Below are 26,869 nucleotides of genomic sequence, written 5' to 3' on the forward strand. Positions count from 1 at the left end.
TTGTAAAACAGTTGCAGCAAACTAGCGGAACAATCACAATCTATTGGCTGCAACCTTTATTTACCCCTTTTCTAGCTGAAACAGCTACTTTTCTTTGGACGTGATCACAATAGGGCATTTCTGGCCCTTTCTTGCACTTGGAAACATGTTTTCAGATCCTCGCTAAAAGCGCTATTTCTCCTATGGGGGCCAAAAAGTTCTCACTGATTTACAATCTGTTTTCAAGTCATTTTTCAACACCTTTTCAAGGGCAGTTTTGACACATTTGAGACCTTTAGGCACTGGGTAAAAGAGATTTGCAGGAAAGAAAATTTATTTTCAGATAAAATTTTCATTTTGGATATTCAGGGAAATTTGTTTTGTCAAATATTTGTTGCCTGCGCTATTCAGTTTTTGTTTCGCTTTAAAATTAAATGAAAATGAAAGTCATCAAAAGGACATTTTGCTCTTCTTTTGTAACAATTTAACAGCCATTTGCAGTAGTTATTCTTGCACAGGTGTTAAACACTCTGAAATAACCACAGGAGACAATCTAGAGGTTTAATAACACACATAGGGGCCTATTTATCAAAGGTCTTGCAGACCTGATCCGACAGTACGGATCAGGTCCACAAGACCTCGCTGAATGCGGAGAGCAATACGCTCTCCCCATTTAACATTGCACCAGCTGCTCACAAGAGCTGCTGGTGCAACGCCGCCCCCCTGCTGACTCACGACCAATCGTCTGCCAGCAGGGAGGTGTCATTCAACCCGAACGTACTCGATCGGGTTGATTTCTGGTGATTCCTGTCCGCCTCATCAGAGCAGGTGGACAGGGTTATGGAGCAGCGGTCTTTAGAAACACGGGCCCACAAGCACCATTTGGAGCTTGATAAATGGGCCCCATAGTATTGATTAATTGAAGCTCCATTCATCGCTATTGTAGAGGCTGTATAAAGGGGAGAGGGCACACATTACATATGTATTTGTGTTGATCACATGATTTTCTGTACATCTAAGGGGATCTGCAAGAAAAGTCACTTCAGAACCCTCAGTATCTACGCATTAAATGTGTTTTTAAATTTTCATATTAATATTTGATAGAAAATTACACTCAAAATGTTGAGATTGTCACTAACAAAACTGGCGTCTTCAAAATTGGGTTTCAAATGTGGATTGCACAATCGTGACTTTGATAGGAACCTATTGTAATCTGTTTTCAACAAGTGTTGTTTTTTACAATATATATTTTTATTGTTTGTTAAAGCAGGTTTTTTCCATTTTGGAACAAGATAGTGACTACATTTTTCTGTGAAAATCACTTTAATATATTTTTATAATAGATTTTAACATTACTTGAATTGTAAAACGTAACCCTCTGCTTTGCAACATTGTATCAGCCTAGAAGATTCTAAAATGAGATTGCGCCTTCATGACCAGGTTTTTAAAGGGGATGCACCTCCAAACACAGTCATGAGAGTACATTTCAAAGTGCCTGCACCTACATTATTGAACTCATGATCATGAAGACTTGTTCCATATGAAATATCAGATTTTTATAACATTATAGTCATTGGGATTTGTTGCTACAACTAAAACATTCAATAGACTTAGGATCCAAATAGTAAACCAGATGCAATGAACTTTATCCATATAAAGATTTTATGATTTTGATTGAACCTGCACTACCTATCAGCTTTTAACTAGTTTAAGCGTGTTGTGTTTGAGTTTTCCTCTTTACAATTTACTTCTTATCATTTCATCACACACGATCATAAAAACTAAAAATGGGCTTGTTTGTTGTGATTATATAGTGAATACACCTGTACAGTTGCTTCCTAATACTAAAGCTCAGGTCTGATCAGCACCACGTTTTAGAGACCCAAAGGACATTAAAATATTAAAACCATAGCATGTTAAATGGACACTGTACTTAAAAATTGTCTTCCCCTTCATTTTTTTCAAATGAGTTCTCTATTTTAAATATCTAGTTTTTTCCTCATTAAAAGCATCATCTGTTGTTCACCTGGACATGTCCATAACAATAGGTTGAGCCTGCAAGTAAAGCCAACCTGCTAATGGTATCTGTGTTAGTTACAGAAATGCTAATTATGGCTAGATGGTTGAATGAGCACAGCCAGCTGTTTCAGATACAAACTCTCTCTCTCCTACTCCCACTGATTGATGAATTAGTGCTATTTGGTCAGGTTTACATAGCTTTTCTACAGAGAAAATGTTTTTTACTCATATTATCAGTATAGATGAGGGATACAACAAGCAAAGTAGTTATTTTAAATAACAAAATAAAAGCTGTTTGCAAACCATTAAATACACCAGCAGGTGAAATGAACCATTGGGTACAATGTCCCATTAAAGAATAAACGTCACAATAATTAAATAAGTTGATTAGGCTACTTTATCTCCAACACAACATTCTAATAATAAGTCATTCGTTTGTGAAGTGGATTTGAAATAATGTTTTATCCTTGGCAAAGTGGGCAAGATGCATAGCAAAATTAATTTCAATAGTAAACACAAAGCTTATGCAAAAATAAGAGTGATAAGGTTTAAGCAAATTTAACAAATGGTTGCACTTTATTGTTTTAATATTTATAGAATAATTTAAGTATTATATATTTTATTTTTAATTTTTAGAATCAAGAGGCTTCATGGTGCAGAGCACTGAAATTATACAATCAATCTAATTTTGAATTACTAATTAGATTTTTTTTTTATTTGTCTCATTTTGTAGTCATTCTTTTTTAATTTGTGCAGTCAAACAATCTATAGTTTAACATTTAGTTTCAATTTGCCCTACAAAAGCAAAACAAATTTAGATATACAATCATAACCATAAAGTGCTTAATTGAGAAATTTAGGAAATAAGGATACAGTTTAAATTCATAGGTGTTTGTAATTGGGGGGGGGGGGGAGCAGATGAAAATACTGGAGGTAATAAACTTTTGTGTTTCAAAAAAGAGAAAATAATACCTCATGACTAAAGTAATAGTTATATGTGAACATAAAATCTACATGGGACTGTAATTTTTCTGTAAAATAAAAGCAAATTTGATGCATTAATTTGCTTTATGAAACATTATGTTAAACATCTATTTAATTTAAATGTTTCTGTGATATGCAGAATTTGAGAAATTAAGAGTTATTTTAGGCAGAACATATCATATAACTCTCTTCCATCCAAAATAAGAAACTTGTCAAACTATTTTGCAGCATGAAACTTTTTCTTCCATGTTTTACTGGGGCCACCCTGGTTTATATCACTTATAACTATGGTAAATAAAAATACTTGTCAGTCAAGATAGTACTTTACAAATCTGTGCTATATGTATATTAAAATATTTTATGTGAGCTGTTAAAAAAAAAAAGTGTTTATTTTCTTCTGTTGCTAAGAACACCACCCAGTTTTCAAAGTACGCAATTTTTTTTGTTGTATAAACAAGAATTTCACTGTTTACTCATCACAGATGCTAACTTGTTTTTGTGTGTTTTAATTTGATCAACTCGGTTTGTTTAGAGATGCAATCTGATACTACTGGACTAATGAAAACATCTATAAAATGTTGCGTGACAAACAGCATATTCACCAAAAACAAAAGTGCCAAAGTCCATGCAATGTGCTTTTTGTGTTTCAAATGTATTGTTCCTAATAAAGTTTAGAATATCCATTTGTATGTTAAATAATAGGGAGTATTGTGTATTCAATGCTGCAAAACGGATTCTTAGTTCTGAAGTGGCCCAGTGATCATTTCAGATATAGCTTGCAATTTCAATAAAATACTTCTTATCAAAATGTCCTTTATCTTTGTATTCTTTTGTTGAAACTTCTTTTCATGGCCGCACAGCATAGTGAGGTAGGCTCAAGAGTTTACACATCGTGAGATATATATATATATATATATATATATATATATATATATATATATATATATATATATATATATATATATATATATATATATATATATATATATAACATAGTTACAAACATTTTGGCAAACATTGTTGCCATATCTTCCAGTTTAACACACTTCATTTGATCTATAGTTTCTGGAACACTCTGTTATGAAAAATTGTATCATGACACATAACATGAAGCTCACTACAAATATCACAGTAAATGTGTTAAATGAAACAGGCCCCAGCAATGAACCCAGATGTACACCACTAGTAACTGCCACTTCCTTTGAATGCACTTTACTAAAAAATCTGTATTTAACCCACTTATCTATTCTGAAGTCTAGTCCAAAGTAATGCAGTTTGCAAGTTTGTTAGTATGTTATTACTTGGTTTGGCTGGCCAATATGCTCCAGCCCTAAGAGATCTTAAAGCAGATGATCAAAACTAAAAGATGTTGTGTACTGTATAAGCCCCACATCACTAATATCCCTTACTGCAACACCCCCTGTAACTAACCTTAATTTAAGATTGACCTGATCCAGCAAATTTCCTCTGTTAATTGCATTCCCTAACCTTTATGATATTACAACTAACCCACCCCGCCCCACCACACCATCTACTCAACAACCCCCCCCACCACCACCACCACAATACACCCAGCTATCAGCAGGTGCTTCTCACTCCTCTTGTTGCAGTGTGTGACTTGATCAAGCATACATAATATATATATATATATATAAAAATCTCATACAACTCTGACTGACTTTTAGATTTAAAGTAGGTTAAACTCAAAATTATTTAATTATGTGCAGCAACACGCTGTTGTGTCAGTCACTTACAGTGTAAATGAGTGACTCTGATCTGATGCTACCAACATAGTGTAGTGGAGCCCCTCCTCTTTTTCATGTTTAGTGACCACTGGGTAAAAAATAAGCAAAAAAAAGTAATAATCTATGTAAATTTAGCTAGAAATGAGCACAAATATTCAGGTCTCATTTGTATCCCTGCTCTGCCTTCTTAAAACACCTAGTCTGCTGGCAATACAACTTATTCCAAGTACCTCTCCTGTCAAATGCAACCTGGGTCCCTTTGGAACCCATTATAGAGCAGGCAGTTTAAGTATGTTAAAATATGTAGTTGTGTGAAAAAAGGTGAAGTTAAAGGGACACTGAACCCAATTTTAATCAACTTTCTAATTTACTACTTTTATCAAATTTTTAGCATTCTCTTGGTATGTTTATTTGAAAAGTAAGAATGGCAGTTTAGATGCCAGCCCATTTTTAGTGAACAACCTGGGTTGTCCTTGCTGATTGGACAGCACCAATAAACAAGTGCTGTCTATGGTTCTGAACCCAAAAATTGCTGGCTCCTTAGCTTAGATGCCTTCTTTTTCAAATAAATATAGAAAGAGAATGAGGAAAACCTGATAATAGGAGTAAATTACAAAGTTGCTTAAAATTGCATGCTCTATGTGAATTAGGAAATAAAAAAATTGGGTTCAGTGTCCCTTTAACTGTTTTAAAACTAACTGGAAGTTGCCTGGCCCAAAGGTTAAAAGCTCCCTACCACAGCATTCTTACTGGGGAATGAGACACCTCACAAACAAAACACGTTTTTTTCTTCTTCAGCACAGCAACATCATCTTAGATATAACAAAGAAAATAATAACTTTAAAGTCCATTTAACTCACCACAAAAAAGTAGGGATGAGAGAATGTTTTGCAACATTCAAAAAATGAAACTAATTTTACCACATTTATTATTTTGTTTCGAATTTCGAATGTTTGTACAACATTATAACATTAATTTAATGTAATAGTATTTCTAATGCTCTCTTTAAATATAATATTTTAATTATGCAATATTCGAAATAGAAACATTCAAACTGATATATTTGTATCTATTATGTATCAACTTATTAAAATTCCCTACCATATGAACTATTGAACTTCTGAATATTATTTGTTAAATCAAATTTTACATTGAATATTTCGAATGTGGATATTTGATCTAATAATAATAATAAAACGAATGTCCACAGGACTATTTGTTCTAAAAAACGAATTATACTTTCAGCACATGTACCCATCCATATGGGCTGAAAATATTTTGGGTTTAGACAGTTAGCAGTACAGTGCTTACTTGATAAATGATGCTTTAACCAATCAGGATTTTGGATGGGTTCATGTCTGCTGGAAACAAGTCTCAAGTAATTACGACTGTAAAATTGTACTTTCTTAAATTAAATCAGATTGTGCATAAATCAGAATCTGCAATAGAGTAGCTACCTATCTCCAAAAATACTAGCCAACCAGCAAGTAATCCAGGCAATGCAGTAGGTGAGCGCAAGATTGGATATGGATCAATTGAATATGGATCAGACCACAAGGACTGTCAGCTCCTGCCAAGTGGTATGCCGAAGTGAAACCTGAAGTTAGACCTCATTGCCAGTAGCCCTTGGGAGTTTTAACCCCAGATTATTTGATACCCTCTATCAGCTATACAGCCACACAGGTCCTTAGATCAGACCTAATTTGCTGCCGCCTTTATGCTAGATTATGAATGGAGCAATATTTAGCACTCCCGCTGGAGCATAAATAGTACTGGGCAGAAGCTTTTTGCGCATGTCAATTTGCATTCTTATTACAAGTTGAAAGTAAAATATTACATAGAAAATGTAACAAAATTTAATATTCTTTTACATTTTTTTAACCCCTTAATGACCAGCACTGTACCCTGTATGACACTGGTCATTTAGCTGACCTGGGCTCTTTCTGCTGTGATCTAGCTAAAAATAGTGAGATTGTGCTATTTCTGCATGCCCCACAAATGGGGCAGTGCAGAAATAGAGTTGCAGAGGTACAGATGCAGAGAGGGCCACTCTGTGGCCCTCTCTGTATCGAGCAGCAGTTGTGCTGATCTTTGGTTACGTGGGGGGGGGTAAGGAGTGAGGCGCGAGGGCGGGAACGGGTGGGACTGCTACGCTACAACCCTGAGAGTGTCAGGGAGGGGGAGGAGGAAGAGGGGGATCATACAGTGGAGGTAGGATTAGAGGGTGTGAAATCGATCTGGGAGGGGGTAAATTAGGTGGGGGAAGCTACACTATAGAAACAATGTGTGGTTTTTTATTTATTTATTTTTTTACTAAATGAAATTGACTAATTTTGGAAATCTGGGTACTGGTAGACAGCTGCCAGTACCTAAGTTGGTGGTGATTAGTTAAAGGGGTAGGGTTAGAGAGATTTTTGGGAGGGATTAGGGAGGTGGGAAGGTAAGTGGGTAATCCTACACTAAGGAAAATAATAATAATAAAAAATAAATAAATAATAAAAAAAATGTTTGCGAGGGATCAGGGGGTGGGAAGTGTCAGGTGGGTAGCTGATCTCTACACTAAAGCTAAAAATAACCTTACAAGCTACCTAATTAACCCCTTAATTGCTGGGAATAATAAGTGTTGTGCGCAGCTGCAATTAGCGGCCTTCTGATTACCTAAAAGCAATGGCAAAGCCATATATGTCTGCTATTTCTGAACAAAGGGGAACCCAGATAAGATTTTACAACCATTTGTGCCATGATTGCAGAAGCTGTTTGTAAATAATTTTGGTGAGAAAACCCAATGTTTCTGAAAAGGTTAACAATTTGTTTTATTTGATCGCATTTGACAGTGAAATGGTGGCAAGAAATATACCAAAATGGGCCTAGATCAATACTTTGGGTTGTATACTAAAAAAATATATATAGTTTTTATAGGAAAATAAAAAAACAAGGCTTTATTTCTGTTTATATGGAGTGATGTCATAAATGCTAAAAATGCTCTGGTCTTTTGTGGAAGTTTTAGTCTTAAATGCCCGGTCCTTAAGGGGTTAATAATCAATAGAATATATATATATATATATATATTTATATTAAAGTATGTTTTATATTTATTTATTTTTTGTAATATTTTATATGTAATATTTAAATAACTTCCCTTAAAGGGCCATAATACCCAAATGTTTAAACACTTGAAAGTGATGCAGCATAGCTGTAAAAAGCTGATTAGAAAATATCACTTGAACATCTCTATGTAAAAAGGAAAGATATTTTACCTCAAAAGTTCCTCAGTAGCCACCTCCCATTGTAAAGGATTTCTAAGCAGCATTTTAGTGTGTTTGTCCTGGGACATCTGAAGGGACTAGCATTGTGCACTCTCATATTATTTCACCAATCAGGTAAAGGAAGCTTACTATGAAATCTCATGAGAGTTAAGTCAAATCTCATGAGATCACAGTAAGAGTTCATGACCTCAGCACTGCTGATGCTGATTGGCTGCTGTTCATTTCTTCATTTTTTTTAATTTTTTTACCTGCAGCTGGGAGCAGCTGAGTATAACTTTTTACACAGAACTTACTCTGCAGGGGCTGAGGAAATTGTGAGGTAAAATATCTTCCTTTTTTACATAGAGATGCTCAGGTGATATTTTCCTGTCAGCTTTTTACAGTTATACTGCATCAGTTTCAAGTGATTTAGCATATGAGTATTATGTCCCTTTAAGATTACAAAATTTTCATGTGCGCTAACCCGTCCGAATCTAAATCACAAAACACAATGTTCAAAATGCTTATTTTACATTCCAATGTTCTTCACATAGAAAATAATGTACGTTTTATTTTAACATATATATTTCTATATACATATGATACTGTTGGTGTAGAATACATATCTATACGTATATACTGTATCTATAAGAATAGTTATATCGTTATATATAGATATATAAAGAAATTTGTATTTAAGAATACAAAGGGAATTTTCCTGTAAGCAAAGTACATTGGCATGTGAAATATGTCCAGTAGATATACAGTAAACCATATAAATACATCTGTACACATACACACACACACATATATATATACAGTATCTCACAAAAGTGAGTAAACCACTCACATTTTTGTACATATTTTATTATATCTTTTCATGTGAAACTTTGCTACAATGTAAAGTAGTAAGTGTACAGCCTGTATAACAGTGTAAATTTGCTGTCCCCTCAAAATAACTCAACGCACAGCCATTACTGTCTAAACCGATGGCAACAAAAGGTATTACACCCCTAAGTGGAAATGTCCAAATTGGGCCCAAAGTGTCAATATTTTGTTTGGCCACCATTATTTTCCACCACTGCCTTAACCCTCTTGGGCATTTAGTTCACTAGAGCTTCACAGGTTGCCACTGGAGTCCTCTTCCACTCCTCCATGACAACATCACAGAGCTGGCGGATGTTAGAGACCATGTGCCCCCCCATATTCTATTTGAGGATGCCCCACAGATGATCAATAGGGTTTAGGTCTGGAGACATGCTTGGCCAGTCCATCACCTTTACCCTCAGCTTCTTTAGCAAGGCAGTGGTCATCTTGGAGGTGTGTTTGGGGTCGTTATCATGTTAAAATACTGCCCTGAGGCCTAGTCTCCGAAGGGAGGGGATCATGCTCTGCTTCAGTATGTCACAGTACATGTTGGCATTCATTGTTCCCTCAATTGTCATGCTGCTCCTCCGCTCTGCCGTGGCTGTTGCCACGGATGCAGGCCGACCTCCTGTTTCTAGGGATGTGGCAGTGTAACTGCAGCACGGTGATGACATCATAACCGCCCACCCTGTCTTCCCTATGTAAGTGCCTCAGCCTCTCTCACCTGTGCCCAAGTATAGGTGTTACTTCGTGTTATCCTGGGTGCTGTATTTCTGTTTACTGGATTGCTATATTGATACTCTGTTGATGAAATATGCCTGTTTGACTACTCTGCTTACCTTAACCCCTGAACTACTGGATTGCTACACTGATACTGAACTCTGCATGTTTGACTACTCTGCTTGCCTTAACCCATGAACTACTGGATTGCTACTTTGTTGCTGAACTCTGCCAGTCTGACCATTCTGTTGGTTTACACCTGAACTGCTATACTGCTGGATATCCTTTTGTTGCTGACTCCTGCCTGTTCCCGGTCTTTCTATTGTTTTACCCCTGAACTGTCATACTTCTGGCTTACCTTCCTGTTGCCGCTGAGTACTGCTATGCCTGCTGTGAGTACTGCTTACCTCATTTTACAAACTCTCTCTCTGCCCTGGAATATTTCCTAACACTCCACTTGATGCCGGGATAAGAAGACTACTGGCCAAGCTTGGTCTGATAGTTGAATATCCCACAAGCAATACATTATACTTGGGCCATGGACCCAAATGAGGTAGCAAATGCAGTTACTCGCCAGGGTCTGATGCTGTGAACACACACCACACGTTTGCAGAGTGTGGATTCAAAACTACAGGCTATTACCACTTTGCTCTCCTCACTGGTTGCAGAAAAGAACACTGCTCCTGTTGTTACACAGCCAGTACCCACTGTTAGTGCTGCAGCTTCTTCCCCTGCATCTGGGAGTATACCCCTGATACCATTACCTGACAAGTATGATGGTACCACTGACTGTAGGGGTTTCCTCACCCAGTGCAGACTGCACTTTCACAGCTTCCAGTCTCATCAGTCAAAGGTCATTTTTATAATTTCCTTACTGAAAGATAAGGTCCTAGCCTGGGTCTCTCCTCTTTTGGAACAGAGCGCTCAACTCCTGAACGATGCTGATGCCTTCACTTCTGCATTATCTTCTGTATTTGGGACCTCCAGCGGTGCTGCTGCTGCAGAGTACTATCTCTTGGATCTCCACCAGGGTAATAGAACTGTGGCACAATACGCCATCAAGTTTCGCACTTTGGCACTCAAAACCAGTTAGGATGGCAGTGCTCTCAAGGCGGCCTTTAGGAGAGGTTTGCATGAACGCATCAAGGACGAGCTTACCTATCATAATGTCCCTGCTTCCCTGGATGTATTCATTGCACTTTGTATTAGTCGGAATTCTCGCTTTCAGGAGAGACAAGCTGAGAGAGACTGAACTTGTAGAATCCTTCCCTCTCATCCTGCTACTCGTCCGGTCTCTAGACCATCCTCTACCCCTTCAGGACCGTCAGTTACCTCAGTAGAGGAACCCACGGATCTCTACTACCTCAAACCAACAGAATCTGAAAGACAGAGAAAAAGGAGATTGAGACTGTGTTTTTACTGTGGTTCTAACTCACACCAGCTAAAGAACTGTGATATCCTGCCAGGAAAAGCCAATGCTTAGTGGATAAAACTGGGGTACCTCTAAGCATGGTCACTACTAAATCCCCTCACTCTTCTCGAATCATGGTACCTGTTACCCTCTCTTTTCTTCAGAATTATGTCCACACTCAGACCTTTATTGGTTCAGGGGCATCTGGAAATTTTCTGGATCACCGTTTCATAATTCAGGCAGGGTTACCTCTTCTGCAGAAAAAAACATTTGTTAAAATAACTGCTCTGGATGGCACTCCCCTTGGATCAGGTTTAATCCATTTTGAATCAGCAGCCCTAACCATGACTGTGGGAGTCCTTCATACTCATTGCAGTTCAATGTCATTTATTCTCCAGCACAACCAGTAACCCTTCATCTTTCTTGGCTCCGTATACACAATCCACAGTTCGACTGGACTGAGGGACAGTTGGCCTCCTGGGGTACATCTTGCTTTCACTCCTGTCTGACTAAAGTTACTCCATTATGCCACATCCCCATTGCTAGCCTACAGACCCCTTCAAGCCTTCCCTCAATTTTATGTGGATTTTACTGATGTGTTTGAAAAGAAAGCAGCTGATGTTCTGCCACCCCACCGTCCTTATGACTGCAAGATTGACCTCTTTCCTGGAGTCCCACTGCCTATAGGGAGGACTTATTCACTCTCCAAAGCTGAAACCAAGGCAATGGAGGAGTATATTCAAGAGAACATAGCTAAAGGTTTTATTCACCCTTTCTCTTCTCCTGCCGGGGCTGGCTTCTTTTTTGTCAGTAAGAAGGATGGTGGGCTCAGACCCTTTATCGACTACAGAGCTCTTAACATCACTATCAAGAATTGCTATCCTATTCTATTAATCACTGAACTTTATGATTCGCTTCAGAATGCTTGCTACTTCACTAAGTTGGATCTACGTGGGGCATACAATCTTGTTCATATATTCCCAGGGCATGAATGGTAGACTGCCTTCAACACAAGATCAGGGCATTACAAATACCTCATAATGCCTTTTGGGCTGTGTAATACCCCTGCTGTCTTCCAGGCCTTTGTCAATTATGTCTTCCGTGACCTCCTCAATCGCACTGTCATCGTCTATCAGGATGACATCCTTATTTTCTTCTCCACCCTTGAGGAGCATCATGAACATGTGAGACAGTTACTTGTTTGCCTCAGAGACAATTCCCTGGTAGTCAAACTGGAGAAATGTGAATTTGACCAAGTTCAGATCCAGTTCCTTGGCTATGTTATTTCGAAGGAGGGTTTTGCCATAAATCTTTCTAAGCTCACCACAGTCCTGAAATGACCTCAACCACCTCATTAAAGGAACTACAGAGATTCTTGGGGTTCTCTAATTATTACCGCAAGTTTATAAAAAAACTTCTCCCAAATAGTTGCTCCCCTCACTGAGTTAACTAAACAGAACAGAGACTGCAAAAATTGGCCTCCTGAAGTCATGGATGTCTTCTCTCACCTGAAAAAGGACTTTTGTTCTGCTCCTGTGCTCTGCCATCCTGATCCTGACCTGCAGTTCACTTTAGAAGTTGACGCCTCTGAGATTGGAGCTGGAGCAGTCCTTACCCAAAGGGATCCTTTATGCTTCAAGTTGCACACTGTACACTTTTTCTCCAAGTGCTTTACTCCTGCAGAGAAGAAATATGATGTAGGTAATTGGGAACTCTTAGCTATTAAGATGGCTCTGACTGAATGATGTCATTGGCTAGAGGGTACTGCCAATCCCATTCAGATTCTCACTGACCACAAGAATCTGATGTACCTTGAGACTGCTCATAGACTCAATTCTCGACAGGCCAGGTGAGCCTTGTTCTTTTCCCGTTTTAAGTTTGTGGTCCCTTATCTTCCTGGGACCAAGAAAAAAAAGGCTGACACCCTTTCCTGTCAGTTTCCTCACTCTAGTGCTTCCTCTGAAGCTCCTATTGAACACATTATACCCCCCTCCTGTGTGGTTGCTCAACTAAGCACTTCTCTTCTTCAAAGACTGCAACGTGCCCAGTCTAGAAAGCCTCCTGAATCCCCCATGGCTCCTGATATCTTCTTTGTACCTCTGAACTTATGCATCCCTGTGCTATCCTGGGCTTATGATCATAAACTTTCAGGACATCCTGGTTTAACAAGAACTTTTAAGCTTCTTTCCAAGCATGTATGGTGACCTACCATGAAGAACGACGCTCAGGATTATGTGAAAGCTTGCACGACTTGTGCTGCCAATGAGACTCCCCAATCCTTGCCTCCTGGCTTACTCCAACCATTGTCCATTCCCAAACAACCTTGGACACACATAACAATGGATTTCATTGTGGACCTCCATCCTTCTGACCATCATATGGTTATCTGGGTTGTGGTGGATCGATTTTCCAGACTGGCTCATTTTGTACCCATAAGAAACTGCCATCTGCCCAAGAGTTATCGTCTCTTTTTCTGTTACATGTGGTACAACTTCATGGCATTCCCATTAATATTGTTTCCAACAGAGGTCCACAATTCATCTCTACATTTTGGAGAGCCTTTTGCAAGTTGATTGGAACAACCGTTTCCTTGTCGTCCGGCTACCATCCTCAGACTAATGGGCTGACTGAGAGAGTGAATCAAGATCTTGAAGCCTATCTCAGAACTTTTGTTAATGCTGTCCATACCAACTGGTCTGAATTGTTTCCCCTAGCTGAACTGGCAAAGAACACTCATTGGCACTCTTCTCTATGATGTTCTACATTTCAAGCCGCAGCGAGTTACCAACCTCTTGTCTTTCCTCTTTCTGCTCAGTCCACAGGGGTTCCTGCTGCAGACTGACATGTTTCTAACTTCACTACTCATTGGCAACATATTTGCTCTCAGTTACGTTCAGATAGAAGAGGTTTGCTGATCATCATAGAGCTTCTGTGCGTGCCTTTTCGGTAGGTGAACGTGTTTGGGTCTCTACTCGACATATACATCTACGTCAACCCAGTCACAAATTAGGGCCTAGGTTTATCAGCCCCTACAAGCTCCTTAAAAGACTGTCTCCTGTTGCCTACAAAGTGGCCTTACCCAGAACCCTGCACATACACCCAGTCTTCCACATCTCATTACTCAAGCCTTACATCAAGAACAGATATACTCAGCTCCAACCTCCTCCTCCTCCTCCGCTCCTGATTCATGGTGACCCTGAGTATGAGGTTGCTAAGATCCTGGACTCCAGAAACAGGCACAGACAACTACAGTACCTCGTACACTGGAAGGGTTACTCTGTGGCAGATCGTTCCTGGGTTCCTGCCTGTGATGTGCATGCTCATTCTTTGGTCTCCAAATTTCCTGCTGCACATCCCACCAAGCCTATGTAGGGTCCTGGAGGTACCCTTTGAGAAGGGGGCTCTGTCAGCACCACCCGCCCTGTTTTCCCTATGTAAGTGCCTTAGTCTCTTTCACCTGTACCCAAGTATAGGTGTTACTTTGTGTTCTCCTTGGTTCTGTATATCTGTTTACTGGAATGCTATATTGATACTCTGTTGACGAACTCTGCCTGTTTGACTACTCTGCTTGCCTTAACCCCTGAACTATTGGATTGCTATACTGATACTGAACTCTGCTTGTGTGACTACTCTGCTTGCCTTAACCCCTGAACTACTGGATTGCTATAATGATACTGAATTCTGCTTGTTTGACTACTCTTCTTGCCTTAACTCCTGAACTACTGGATTGCTATAATGATACTGAACTCTGCATGTTTGCCTACTCTGCTTGCCTTAACCCCTGAACTACTGGATTGCTACTTTGTTGCTGAACTCTGCGTCTGACCATTCTATTGGTTTACCCCTGAACTGCTATACTGCTGGATATCCTTTTATTGCTGACTCCTGCCTGTTCCCAGTCCTTCTATTGGTTTACCCCTGAACTGTTGTACTGCTGGATATCCTTTTGTTGCTGGATCCTGCCTGTTGTCGGTCCTTCTATTGGTTTACCCCTGAACTGTCATACTTCTGGATTACCTTCCTGTTGCCATTGAGTACTGCCCTGCCTGCTGTATGTACTGCTTACCTCATTTTACAAACTCTCCCTCTGCTCTGGGATATTTCCTATCATTCCACTTGACGCCGGGATAAGAAGACTACTGGCCAAGTTTGATCTGATAGTGGAATATCCCATGAGCATTACGTCAATGAACTGTAGCTCCCCAGTGCTGGCAGCACTTATGCAGGCCCAGACCATGACACTCCCACCACCATACTTAACTGTAGGCAAGACAAACTTGTCTTTGTACTCCTCACTTGGTTGCCGCCACACACGCTTGACACCATCTAAACCAAATAAGTTTATCTTGGTCTCATCGGACCACAGGACATAGTTCCAGTAATTTATGTCCTTAGTCTGCTTGTCTTTAGCAAACTGTTTGTGGGCTTTCTTGTGTATCATCTTTAGAAGAGGCTTCCTTCTGGGACGACAACCATGCAGACCAATTTGATGCAGTGTGCAGCATATGGTCTGAGCACTGACAGGCTGACCCCCCCACCCCTTCAACCTCTGCAGCAATGTGTTGTCACATGAAAAGATATAATAAAATATTTACAAAAATGTGAGGGGTGTACTCACTTTTGTGAGATACTGTATATGTAGACTTGTATATGTATTTATCTCTATGTTAAAGCCCTTGCAACTTTTCAATGCAATTTTTTTCAAAATAATTTTTAGCAAACAGTGTAACTGTACTGTTGAATGTATTTTGATAGGTTTTGTTCCATTTTTTTGTCTTGTATAACAGTTAAACAGAGCTCTGAAGTCACGCTATCCCAACACGCATTAAATTCAATTACGGTCAAGTGAATGCATTTACTTTAAACTCATTATGCGCACTCTACTTCCAAAGTGCAAAGAGTTGCGATATTACCCTTATCATTTGTCTGCAACAGTTAGTGCTCCACTTGTAATTTAGCCCGTTGTCAATTATATTGCCATACTGGGCCCCAAGATCAAACCCAATCTGACTGGGAAGACAATAAAACAACTGCACTGTCCAGTTTAATACTAGACAGCCAGCAACCCTACACATATGGAGAAGGAAAACATTCTTAATTTAAGTACATTTAGGCCTAGATTACAAGTGGCATGAAAAAATGTTAGCGATATTGTGCTATGGTTAGAGTGCAGTCGCTTATAAGGCCAAAGTTATTTTTTATTGCCCGAGCAATAGTATATGGTGCTAACATAGAGACATAGATTTTTACAGCTGATAAGAACCATAGGCCCAATAAGTCTGCTCAAAATATCATGAAATTGCATGTCAGATAAAATTAATCTTGTCAGATTGAAATCAGTCCCAAAGTAGACCCAAAGGCTAGAGTGAAGTAAATATCACACTCTAGCACACTGAATATATTCCAGGAAGTGACCCCCAGAGACAACTTCAAAGGCAGTTCTGGGAAAGATGGTAAACCAGCAAACAGATCTGGCAGGCAGGGGTCTGTAACTAAGTTGGCCTGAGATAGAGAGTTCATGCAGACAATATTTGTATTCACAGACAGTAAAGGGGTTATTACAGAAAGGAGGTCTGACAGGCAGAGTTTAAGGAGTTCAGTTTAGGCAAGCAGACATACTCACAGGCAGTTAATAGGTTACTCCAGCAGACAGACCTGGCAGGCAGAGGTTAAGGGATTACTTCAGAAGACAGGTCTGGCAGGCAGAGGTTAAGGAATTTAGGTAGCCAGAGGTTAAGGAATTCAGGTAGGCAGAGGTTAAGTAGTTTAGGCAGGCAGAAATACTCACAGGCAGTTAAGTGGTTACTCCAGAAGACAGATCTGGCAGGCAGAGGTTAAGGGATTACTCCAGCAGGCAGAGCTGGCAGGCAGAGGTTAAGGAGTTCAGGTAGGCAGAGGTTAAGCAGTTTAGGCAGGCAGAGAATAAATAGGCCGTATAAGGGCATCGGGAGTATCTGGTGAGGACACCTACGTCATATTGCCTAGCAACATGCATGACACATGTCAGATATCACTCGGCCAGTAAACTGAGGGTGCACTAAGCCAATGGTGTGATAGTGTGAAATTCTTCAAGAAGTTCTGAGCTATACTATTATTAATAATGGTTTAGTTTTGGTCTTAAGAAAAGCAACATTTTACAGCGGTATTTTGGTTAGCACTTGAGCATAACACTTAACTCATCACTTGTAATTCATGCACAATAAGCTCACTAATAGCATTTCTGTGCTATCCATTAAACATACACTGCACGCAAAAAAAGCTTCGGCCATGTATATCCACTTGTAATACCAGTTTGTACATTATTCTTTGAGTAAAATATAGCTCCCCCTAACTCTTAATAAGCAAGATATCAAACATGTATGCGATCCATTGACATCTAATCATTCAAAGGTGTTTGCAACTTGTAGCATAAACTGTAAGTAACATAGCTGTAGAGAGCCTTAAACTATATTGTAATAAAGTTTTGTGAGAGTAACAAAGTGCATGTTGTTAGCGCTGACTCTATAGAGAATAGGCATTTTACATTTAGCTACCAGGGTGTGGTGCACATTAACAGCTTCTATAAAGGAATGTAAACACTTTCCAGAGACATTGGCTTTATTGTAAAACAAATGTCTTACCTCTTATGAGGCTTTTATAGACGCTAAATAGGCTTAAGTGCCTATAAAGTAGCACTTACATATATAAAAAAAACAGTCCTAGATGCCGTCACACTTTGTGTTGTTTTTTATTCAGAGAGGAGAGTTTGAAGGCTAAATTAGTTTCAACATACAAAACGAGGGCTTTTATTTTATGTTTTGTTTTGGGTTGGGTTTTTTTTTTAAAGAAAAGGAGCTAGCATTTGGATATCTTTTAAATTATATTACCACAAAGGCCTAAAATAATTTTGTACTAGTTGTAGTAATACTGAATGCTCAATTTCATTTTCATTCTCAGTGTTGTGTAGATAATTTTTTTGTCTTACACTTTAAATGATTTGCATCTAAGGTTGTGACATCTTGCACTATTGAAAGGCGAGCGCTAAGTGGTTTATTGCGGCTGTTTGTGCACGTCGGGTTTTCCACTCATATTAAAAGTTGAAAGTAAGCGTGATCACTAAAACGCAATCGTGATTTACGCTAGAATGGTTACCGAATCCTCAGAGATCTGGTTAACTGTTTCGTAAAACAAAATAGTGTCACAAAACATCAAAAATACATTACAAAGTACACTTACACTCATAATAAAGCTATTTAATTAAAATTATTCTAGAAAAAATTTGCACACAAAAGTTATAAAGGCTCAAACATCTCAGGTTTTAACATTGGCATACATACATATACATATACATGTAAAATTATGTATGTATGTGTGTGTGTATATATATATATATATATATATATATATATATATATATATATATATATATATATGTGTGTTTAATTTGTGTAAATATGAATTTATATGTGTATTTACAGCCTTATATACACATATAAAAACATAAATACATATGTACACACATATAAATACATATATTTAGTGCATTGGAGCCCTGTGCAGTTAAAGGGACACTGAACCCAAATTTTTTCTTTTGTAATTCAGAAAGAGCATGCAATTTTAAGCAACTTTCTAATTTGCTCCTATTATCAATTTTTCTTCATTCTCTTGCTATCTTTATTTGAAAAAGAAGGCATCTAAGCTTTTATTGGTTTCAATACTCTGGACAGCACTTTTTTATTGGTGGATGAATTTATCCACCAATCAGCAAGGACAACCCAGGTTGTTCACCAAAAATGGGCCGGCATCTAAATTTACATTTGTGCATTTCAAATAAAGATACCAAGAGAATGAAGAAAATTTGATAATAGGAGTAAATTTAGAAAGTTGCTTAAAATGTCATACTCAATCTGAATCACAAAAGAAAAAATTTGGGTACAGTTTCCCTTTAAGTAGATGAAAACATGTAAAAATATATTCATGCAATATTCTCATTTAATAAAGTGTTATGTTGTGTATTAACTGTAAATATTTCACATTCCAATGTTCCTCACATAAGGGAATATGTTCTATGTATTTATAAACATATTTATAGATAAAAAATCATATATATATATATATATATATATATATATATATATATATATATATATATATATATATATATATATCATAAATAGAACACATTCTTCGATGTGAAGAACATTGGAATGTAAAATATTCATATTTTATGTCAGGTTAGTACATTTGAGAATATGTGATTGGGTTTGCGTGCGAGTAGAGTGTAAAAAAAGAAAATGTAAAAACACGACATGAGCAAACCAATAAAAAATAAAATGAAAAATATATATATATTGTTTTTAAAAAAACAGCAAACCTTATCACCAAGTAGCCGCATATACATATATAAATAGATATTATCTTGAATCCATTACAATGTCCTCAAATTGTAGCAAATGCTGAGTCTTATTCTTATACTTGGACTCATCAAAAAAGTCAATAGCTTCAATTAGTTCCAATCATAGATCAAGATGGCACAATATAAAATAAAGTATGTATATTGTGTTCTTATCATCTGCAATAGCAACCAATTACTGGCCACCTGTTCAATTCAGCCAGAAAATAACAATCCCATTTAATGAGTAACAAAAGTCATTTAGCTCTCTCTATTTGCAGAGGACTCCTTAAAAGTTTTACAGGGATCAATGTCAAATAAGAATCCAGGTTACAAAAAGCCTCAGTTAGTGCACCTAGAGCACGGTATCTAGCAGCAGCCTTAGAATATTCCAAAAATAGAAACTCAGTGTCATCAGTACTCCGATGTGCGTTTCAGGGCTCAGTCAAGGAGTCACTCAAAATAAAAGTGAATTACATTTTTATTGTGGTATGCTCAATTTATTGGTGCTGGGTCTAAAGTATTTATTTTTTGTGTTACTGACATTTGATTGGTCTCAGTCATGGCCCATGCACAACAGTAAAAACAACAGTATAAAAACAACAACATAGTAGATAAGGTTGAAAAAAGACTGAAGTCCATCGAGTTCAACCTATACAAATCTAAAATACTTACAAAAAGTTCCAGTTAAGCTTAAATAACCCCATTAAAATGTGACCCATTTAATACTAGCAATCATATCCATGAATTTTGTTTATATACAGAAATTTATCCAGACTATTTTTAAATGTATCTATGGTATTGGCATTCACTACCTCCTTTGGTAATGAGTTCCACAATTTTATTGCTCTTACAGTGAAAAAACGTTTCCGTTGCAGGAGATTAAATCTCCTTTCCTCCAACCTTAAATTATGACCTCTTGTCAGAAACAATTTTCTTGGAATAAACAGAGCTTCTGCCATCTCTGTATATGAGCCTTGAATATATTTATATAAAGTAATCATGTCACCTCTCAAGCGCCTTTTTTCTAAAGAAAACAGACCCAGTTTGGCTAGCCTCTCCTCATAGGTTAATTTCTCCAATCCCCTTATTAGCTTTGTGGCCCTTCTCTGAACTTTTTCTAGTTCTGCAATATCTTTTTTAGCAATTGGTCCCCAGAACTGCACTCTAAACTCAAGGTGAGGTCTTACCAGGGCTTTATATAATGACAGAATTATGCTTCCCTCCCTTGAATCAATGCCTCTTTTAATACATGCTAGTATCTTATTAGCCTTTGAAGCCGCTGCCCTGCATTGTGCACCCATCTTTAGCTTGTTATCTATTACTACTCCCAAATCCCTTTCCTCCTGTGTTTGGCTAAGTCTTGTCCCATTTAAAAAATACGTAGCCTGCTTATTTTTACTTCCAAAATGTAGAACCTTGCATTTTTCCATATTAAATCTCATTTTCCATTCACTTGCCCATAGTTCTAATTTTAGCAAATCCCTTTGTAAAGAGAGTTCGTCCTGCTCTGACCTTATGACCTTACTTAACTTAGTATCATCTGCAAAAATAGAGATGTCGCTATTTAATCCTTGCTCCAAGTCATTTATAAAAATATTAAAAAGAACAGGGCCCAGTACTGATCCCTGGGGGACGCCACTGATTACCTTTGTCCAATCTGAGTATGATCCATTTACTACTACTCGTTGCTCCCTATCTTTTAACCAGTTATTTATCCATGAGCTAACATTTTCAGCTATTCCCAGTCCCTTAATTTTGTGCATTAATCTCTCATGTGGCACTGTATCAAATGCCTTTGCAAAATCTAAGTATATCACATCAACTGATTCCCCTTTATCTATAGTTTTACTTACTTCCTCGTAGAATCTAATTAGATTAGTTTGACATGATCTATTTCTCCTAAAGCCATGCTGATTAGAACTCATAATCTTGTTTACACGAATATGCTCATCAATATAATCCCTTATAATCCCTTCAAATATCTTCCCCACTATTGATGTCAGACTAACTGGTCTATAGCTTCCTGGATCATCCCTGCTTCCCTTTTTGAAGAGTGGCACCACATCAGCTTTACGCCAATCCTGGGGTACCATGCCTGAGGATAATGAGTCTTGAAAAATTAAGAGTAAAGGTTTGTCTATAACAGTGCTAAGTTCCCTTAACACCCTTGGGTGTATTCCATCTGGGCCTGGAGTTTTATTTACCTTAATATTTTCCAGTTTTTTCCTGATATCCTCTAAACAAAACCCAGTTAGTCCTCTAAACAAAACCCATATATATATATATATATATATATAACAATACATCAATACATTAGCTCAGGGATCTGTAAGCTTTTTCTCTATAGGTATAGAATACTATAGATAGTACATATTTTAGGCTTTGTTGGGAAAGAAGTAAAATAGAAGGTTTTGTGTACGTACCTGTATAATTTATTTAACAATTTCCACAAATTTGAATTGACAAATTTCAAAATATGTGATTTACAAATAAACAACTCAAGAACTCACTTTGGCTGTAGCCTCATTTTTGTTTTTTGTTCTTTTTCTGAAAGAAATTGTGTTTTTTTATGAGATTCCATGTTAAACTTTCTATTTTGTAACTGTTGCTTCAATTTGAGTTGGGAATACTGTAGTTTGCCAGCAGTACAAAGCAATAAGGGCACAACATACTAGAGCTGTGCATTTATTTTGTTACAATTTTTTTGGCGCAGCACAAGTCTACAAGATACGGTCTCTCTTGCTGCTACTCATCTCTGCCGTTTGCAGCACAAAAGCAGCTGCAGACAATACCTAAAACTTTATTTGTGAAAAAAAATCTTAAAAAAAAAAAAAATCTTAAAATCTTATCTTGAAAAGTTAAATAATATTAAATTAAAAATAATTATTGAACAATTAATTTTTTTTTATTTACAGTACTTGTTAACATATTTATTTGATGAAACAAAGTACAATATTTTAGATTAATTTGAATGCAAATAGTCACACTGCATTCACAACGCTAAACAATACAATAATTGTTTTTAGTATACTGTACTCTACAATTAAAATTTTAAGGTCAAATAAATATTTACATTGTACAACAACTTATTTCATAAAGAATAAGGCACCCATTTGCACATATGGTGGTAATGCCACCCGGTAGCGTACCTACTCAAAAGAGGGCCCCGTGCAATTCTTAGTTTGGGGGACCCCCAAAGGTTACTCAGTAGAAATCAATGCAATAATAGATAGAAAGATCTGCAACCTGCCCTCATAACAAGGCTCCCCTGCATTAAAATTGTATACATTCTGCACATGCCCTATGTATAGACTAGCTGCTTTGGGCCCCCAAGGACCTGGGCCCTGGTGCCACTGCATTTACTGCACCAATGGTAGTTCTGCCCCTGTTTTACAGAAACTGCTATTTTCAATGTGCTTTCTGACCATACAAGACCACAGAGATACTTCTATGTGTAATTTTGTGAGATTTCATATTTAGCTCTTTCTCACACATCATCACAAAAACACAACTTCCCGCTTGGGACCAAGTAAATTCTGTATTAGAATTTGTTTACTATTTGGAAAAATAATAATTTTGCATGATTAATCAATGCCTTTTATTGGTGAACACTTCTGAAATCAAAGGGAAAAGTATATAAAATTAAATGTTTTTTCTTTCCTGCCTTGGAAATCATATTTATCATTTTATATAGTTCAAAATTCTATGCTAACTTATAGATATTCTCAGCAGGTTAGTGAACAAAATGATGGGAGTTCATATCCTCATTCTGTATTTTGCCATCACTTTGTACTCTGCTTTTTTATTTTCTTCTCTATTTTTTTCTTTGCTCTAAAAACATATGAGCCAAAGCCCAGGACAAAACACAATGACGTATTACCAGATTCCATCTTTTTTGTCTCCTTCCTTCGTTATTCCCATTACAGTGGTCATTTGCTCAGTTCTGTAAACAGATACAGCACATAATCCATCAGAAAGAGGCATTTGTATACCATTTAATTATACAAAAGTAAGTGATCCCGTCTGTAATTATTTACAATTATTATCAGGGATCAGTGGCTGCGCAAAGAGAAGACTTGGTCATATGTGGAAATAAAAAATAAAACAAAAATACTTGGTAATGTCCTGTGGACACCAGTGGATACCCTGAACAATGTTTAGTACCTTTAATATTGCCTCCTTTAAAAAAAAAAAACAACTATAGAAAGTAAATAATATATTTGTTGCTGACATAAATAATTCTGGAGCCCTTCCAGATACATACTAAAATGGCTAATCCATAAACAATGGGGAACTTTCACTACCCTCAAATACATTCACATCAATGGTAAATGGTAAATGTTTTCTTTATCAGCTTATATTAATTATTAGATTGGTAGACTAGCCATGGCAGCAAACCTTGCCACACTTGGCAAAGGTGGCATGCAAAAAATATTATTGGCACATTATGATATGCAGTGCTACCCTGGGTTACCAACATACTGTCTAAGAGACAATTTATTAGGATATTTAGATTAAATAGAGCACACAATCCTATCATTTGAGAGAGGAAAGAAATGCAAAATCCATATAGAGTGCTCTTTAGGTATTATCCATAAAAGCTAAAGTGTTTGGTGCTAAACTTAAAAATATTATTTTTTCTTTTAATCACATGAAATAAAGCAAATTATATTCTATTGTATGATAATTATATAACTATTTGTTATTGTTATTTCTTAGATCTTCATCACAGTGAATTGTCTCAGCACAGATTTCTCATCACAGAAAGGAGTGAAAGGACTTCCACTTATGATTCAGATTGATACATATAGCTATAATAACAGAAGCAACAAGCCAATCCACAGGGCGTACTGCCAGATAAAGGTCTTCTGTGATAAGGTACTTTTATATATCTACTACTTTTTTATAGCTGTAATCCTTTGTTGCCTTGAATGAAAAGCTCAACAACCTTTTTTAATTATTAATTATGACTGAAATCTTTTTTTTTAAATTTTAATATGTATATACTTTTTCTATGGAAATATTATTAAAATTAGCTTAGTTAATTAATTTGATAGCTATATTTTACTTATTTTTTAGAAATAGAAGAACAAAATCCAGAACATTAAGGACCAAATTACGAGTGAAGCGCAAATTATCACTTCAGCGTGAGCGAATTGTGGTATTAGGAGTTGAAAGTAAACAGTTTTTGCTCTTGCGCTAGCCCGATGAGCAAAAAAATCCGAAGTTAGAATATCGCCTGGGTATTCACGTATTCTCCCATAGAAGTCAATGTAGAAAAAAACACCCACTCTCACGCAAACCTGATCAGATAGTCTCATTTGCTCTAACGCGATATGAAAATTTTAATATTTCACATTCCAATGTTCTTCACATAACAGAATATGTTCTATTTATTCATAAATAAATATTTCTACATATATCTGATTGTATTTTAGTACAATATATATATATATATATATATATATATATATATATACAGGGAGTGCAGAATTATTAGGCAAATGAGTATTTTGACCACATCATCCTCTTTATGCATGTTGTCTTACTCCAAGCTGTATAGGCTCAAAAGCCTACTACCAATTAAGCATATTAGGTGATGTGCATCTCTGTAATGAGAAGGGGTGTGGTCTAATGACATCAACACCCTATATCAGGTGTGCATAATTATTAGGCAACTTCCTTTCCTTTGGCAAAATGGGTCAAAAGAAGGACTTGACAGGCTCAGAAAAGTCAAAAATAGTGAGATATCTTGCAGAGGGATGCAGCACTCTTAAAATTGCAAAGCTTCTGAAGCGTGATCATCGAACAATCAAGCGTTTCATTCAAAATAGTCAACAGGGTCGCAAGAAGCGTGTGGAAAAACCAAGGTGCAAAATAACGGCCCATGAACTGAGAAAAGTCAAGCGTGCAGCTGCCAAGATGCCACTTGCTACCAGTTTGGCCATATTTCAGAGCTGCAACATCACTGGAGTGCCCAAAAGCACAAGGTGTGCAATACTCAGAGACATGGCCAAGGTAAGAAAGGCTGAAAGACGACCACCACTGAACAAGACACACAAGCTGAAACGTCAAGACTGGGCCAAGAAATATCTCAAGACTGATTTTTCTAAGGTTTTATGGACTGATGAAATGAGAGTGAGTCTTGATGGGCCAGATGGATGGGCCCGTGGCTGGATTGGTAAAGGGCAGAAAGCTCCAGTCCGACTCAGACGCCAGCAAGGTGGAGGTGGAGTACTGGTTTGGGCTGGTATCATCAAAGATGAGCTTGTGGGACCTTTTCGGGTTGAGGATGGAGTCAAGCTCAAATCCCAGTCCTACTGCCAGTTTCTGGAAGACACCTTCTTCAAGCAGTGGTACAGGAAGAAGTCTGCATCCTTCAAGAAAAACATGATTTTCATGCAGGACAATGCTCCATCACACGCGTCCAAGTACTCCACAGCGTGGCTGGCAAGAAAGGGTATAAAAGAAGAAAATCTAATGACATGGCCTCCTTGTTCACCTGATCTGAACCCCATTGAGAACCTGTGGTCCATCATCAAATGTGAGATTTACAAGGAGGGAAAACAGTACACCTCTCTGAACAGTGTCTGGGAGGCTGTGGTTGCTGCTGTACGCAATGTTGATGGTGAACAGATCAAAACACTGACAGAATCCATGGATGGCAGGCTTTTGAGTGTCCTTGCAAAGAAAGGTGGCTATATTGGTCACTGATTTATTTTTGTTTTGTTTTTGAATGTCAGAAATGTATATTTGTGAATGTTAAGATGTTATATTGGTTTCACTGGTAAAAATAAATAATTGAAATGGGTATATATTTGTTTTTTGTTAAGTTGCCTAATAATTATGCACAGTAATAGTCACCTGCACACACAGATATCCCCCTAAAATAGCTAAAACTAAAAACAAACTAAAAACTACTTCCAAAAATATTCAGCTTTGATATTAATGAGTTTTTTGGGTTCATTGAGAACATGGTTGTTGTTCAATAATAAAATTAATCCTCTAAAATGCAACTTGCCTAATAATTCTGCACTCCCTGTATTATTTATATATATATATATATATATATATATATATATATATATATATATATATATATATATATATATATATATATATATATATATATATATATATATATATATATATATATATATATATACAGTCGTATGCAAAAGTTTAGGCACCCCTGACAATTTCTATGATTTTCATTTATAAATAATTGGGTGTTTGGATCAGCAATTTCATTTTGATCTATCAAATAACTGAAGGACACAGTGAAATTTCAGTAGTGAAATGAGGTTTATTGGATTAACAGAAAATGTGCAATATGCATCAAAACAAAATTAGACAGGTGCATACATTTGGGCACCCTTGTCATTTTGTTGATTTGAATACCTGTAACTACCTAGCACTGAATTATTGGAACACACAATTGGTTTGGTGAGCCCATTAAGCCTTGAACTTCATAGACAGGTGCATCCAATCATGAGAAAAGGTATTTAAGGTGGCCAATTGCAAG

At 37.2% G+C, this 26,869-nt stretch overlaps 1 protein-coding gene across 1 annotated transcript in view; it reads left to right on the top strand.

Annotated features, from left to right (window-relative positions):
* The window catches only part of GRHL2 (grainyhead like transcription factor 2), a 213,445-nt gene that overhangs the window by 109,478 nt on the left and 77,098 nt on the right, over nt 1-26,869 (top strand). The window contains exon 9 of the mRNA XM_053715256.1: nt 24,064-24,222. Within this exon, the coding sequence (XP_053571231.1) occupies nt 24,064-24,222 (159 nt within the window). The remainder of the gene's footprint in view (nt 1-24,063; nt 24,223-26,869) is intronic.

Source organism: Bombina bombina, chromosome 5 (assembly GCF_027579735.1).
Source record: "Bombina bombina isolate aBomBom1 chromosome 5, aBomBom1.pri, whole genome shotgun sequence".
In the NCBI taxonomy this organism is placed as follows: domain Eukaryota; kingdom Metazoa; phylum Chordata; class Amphibia; order Anura; family Bombinatoridae; genus Bombina; species Bombina bombina.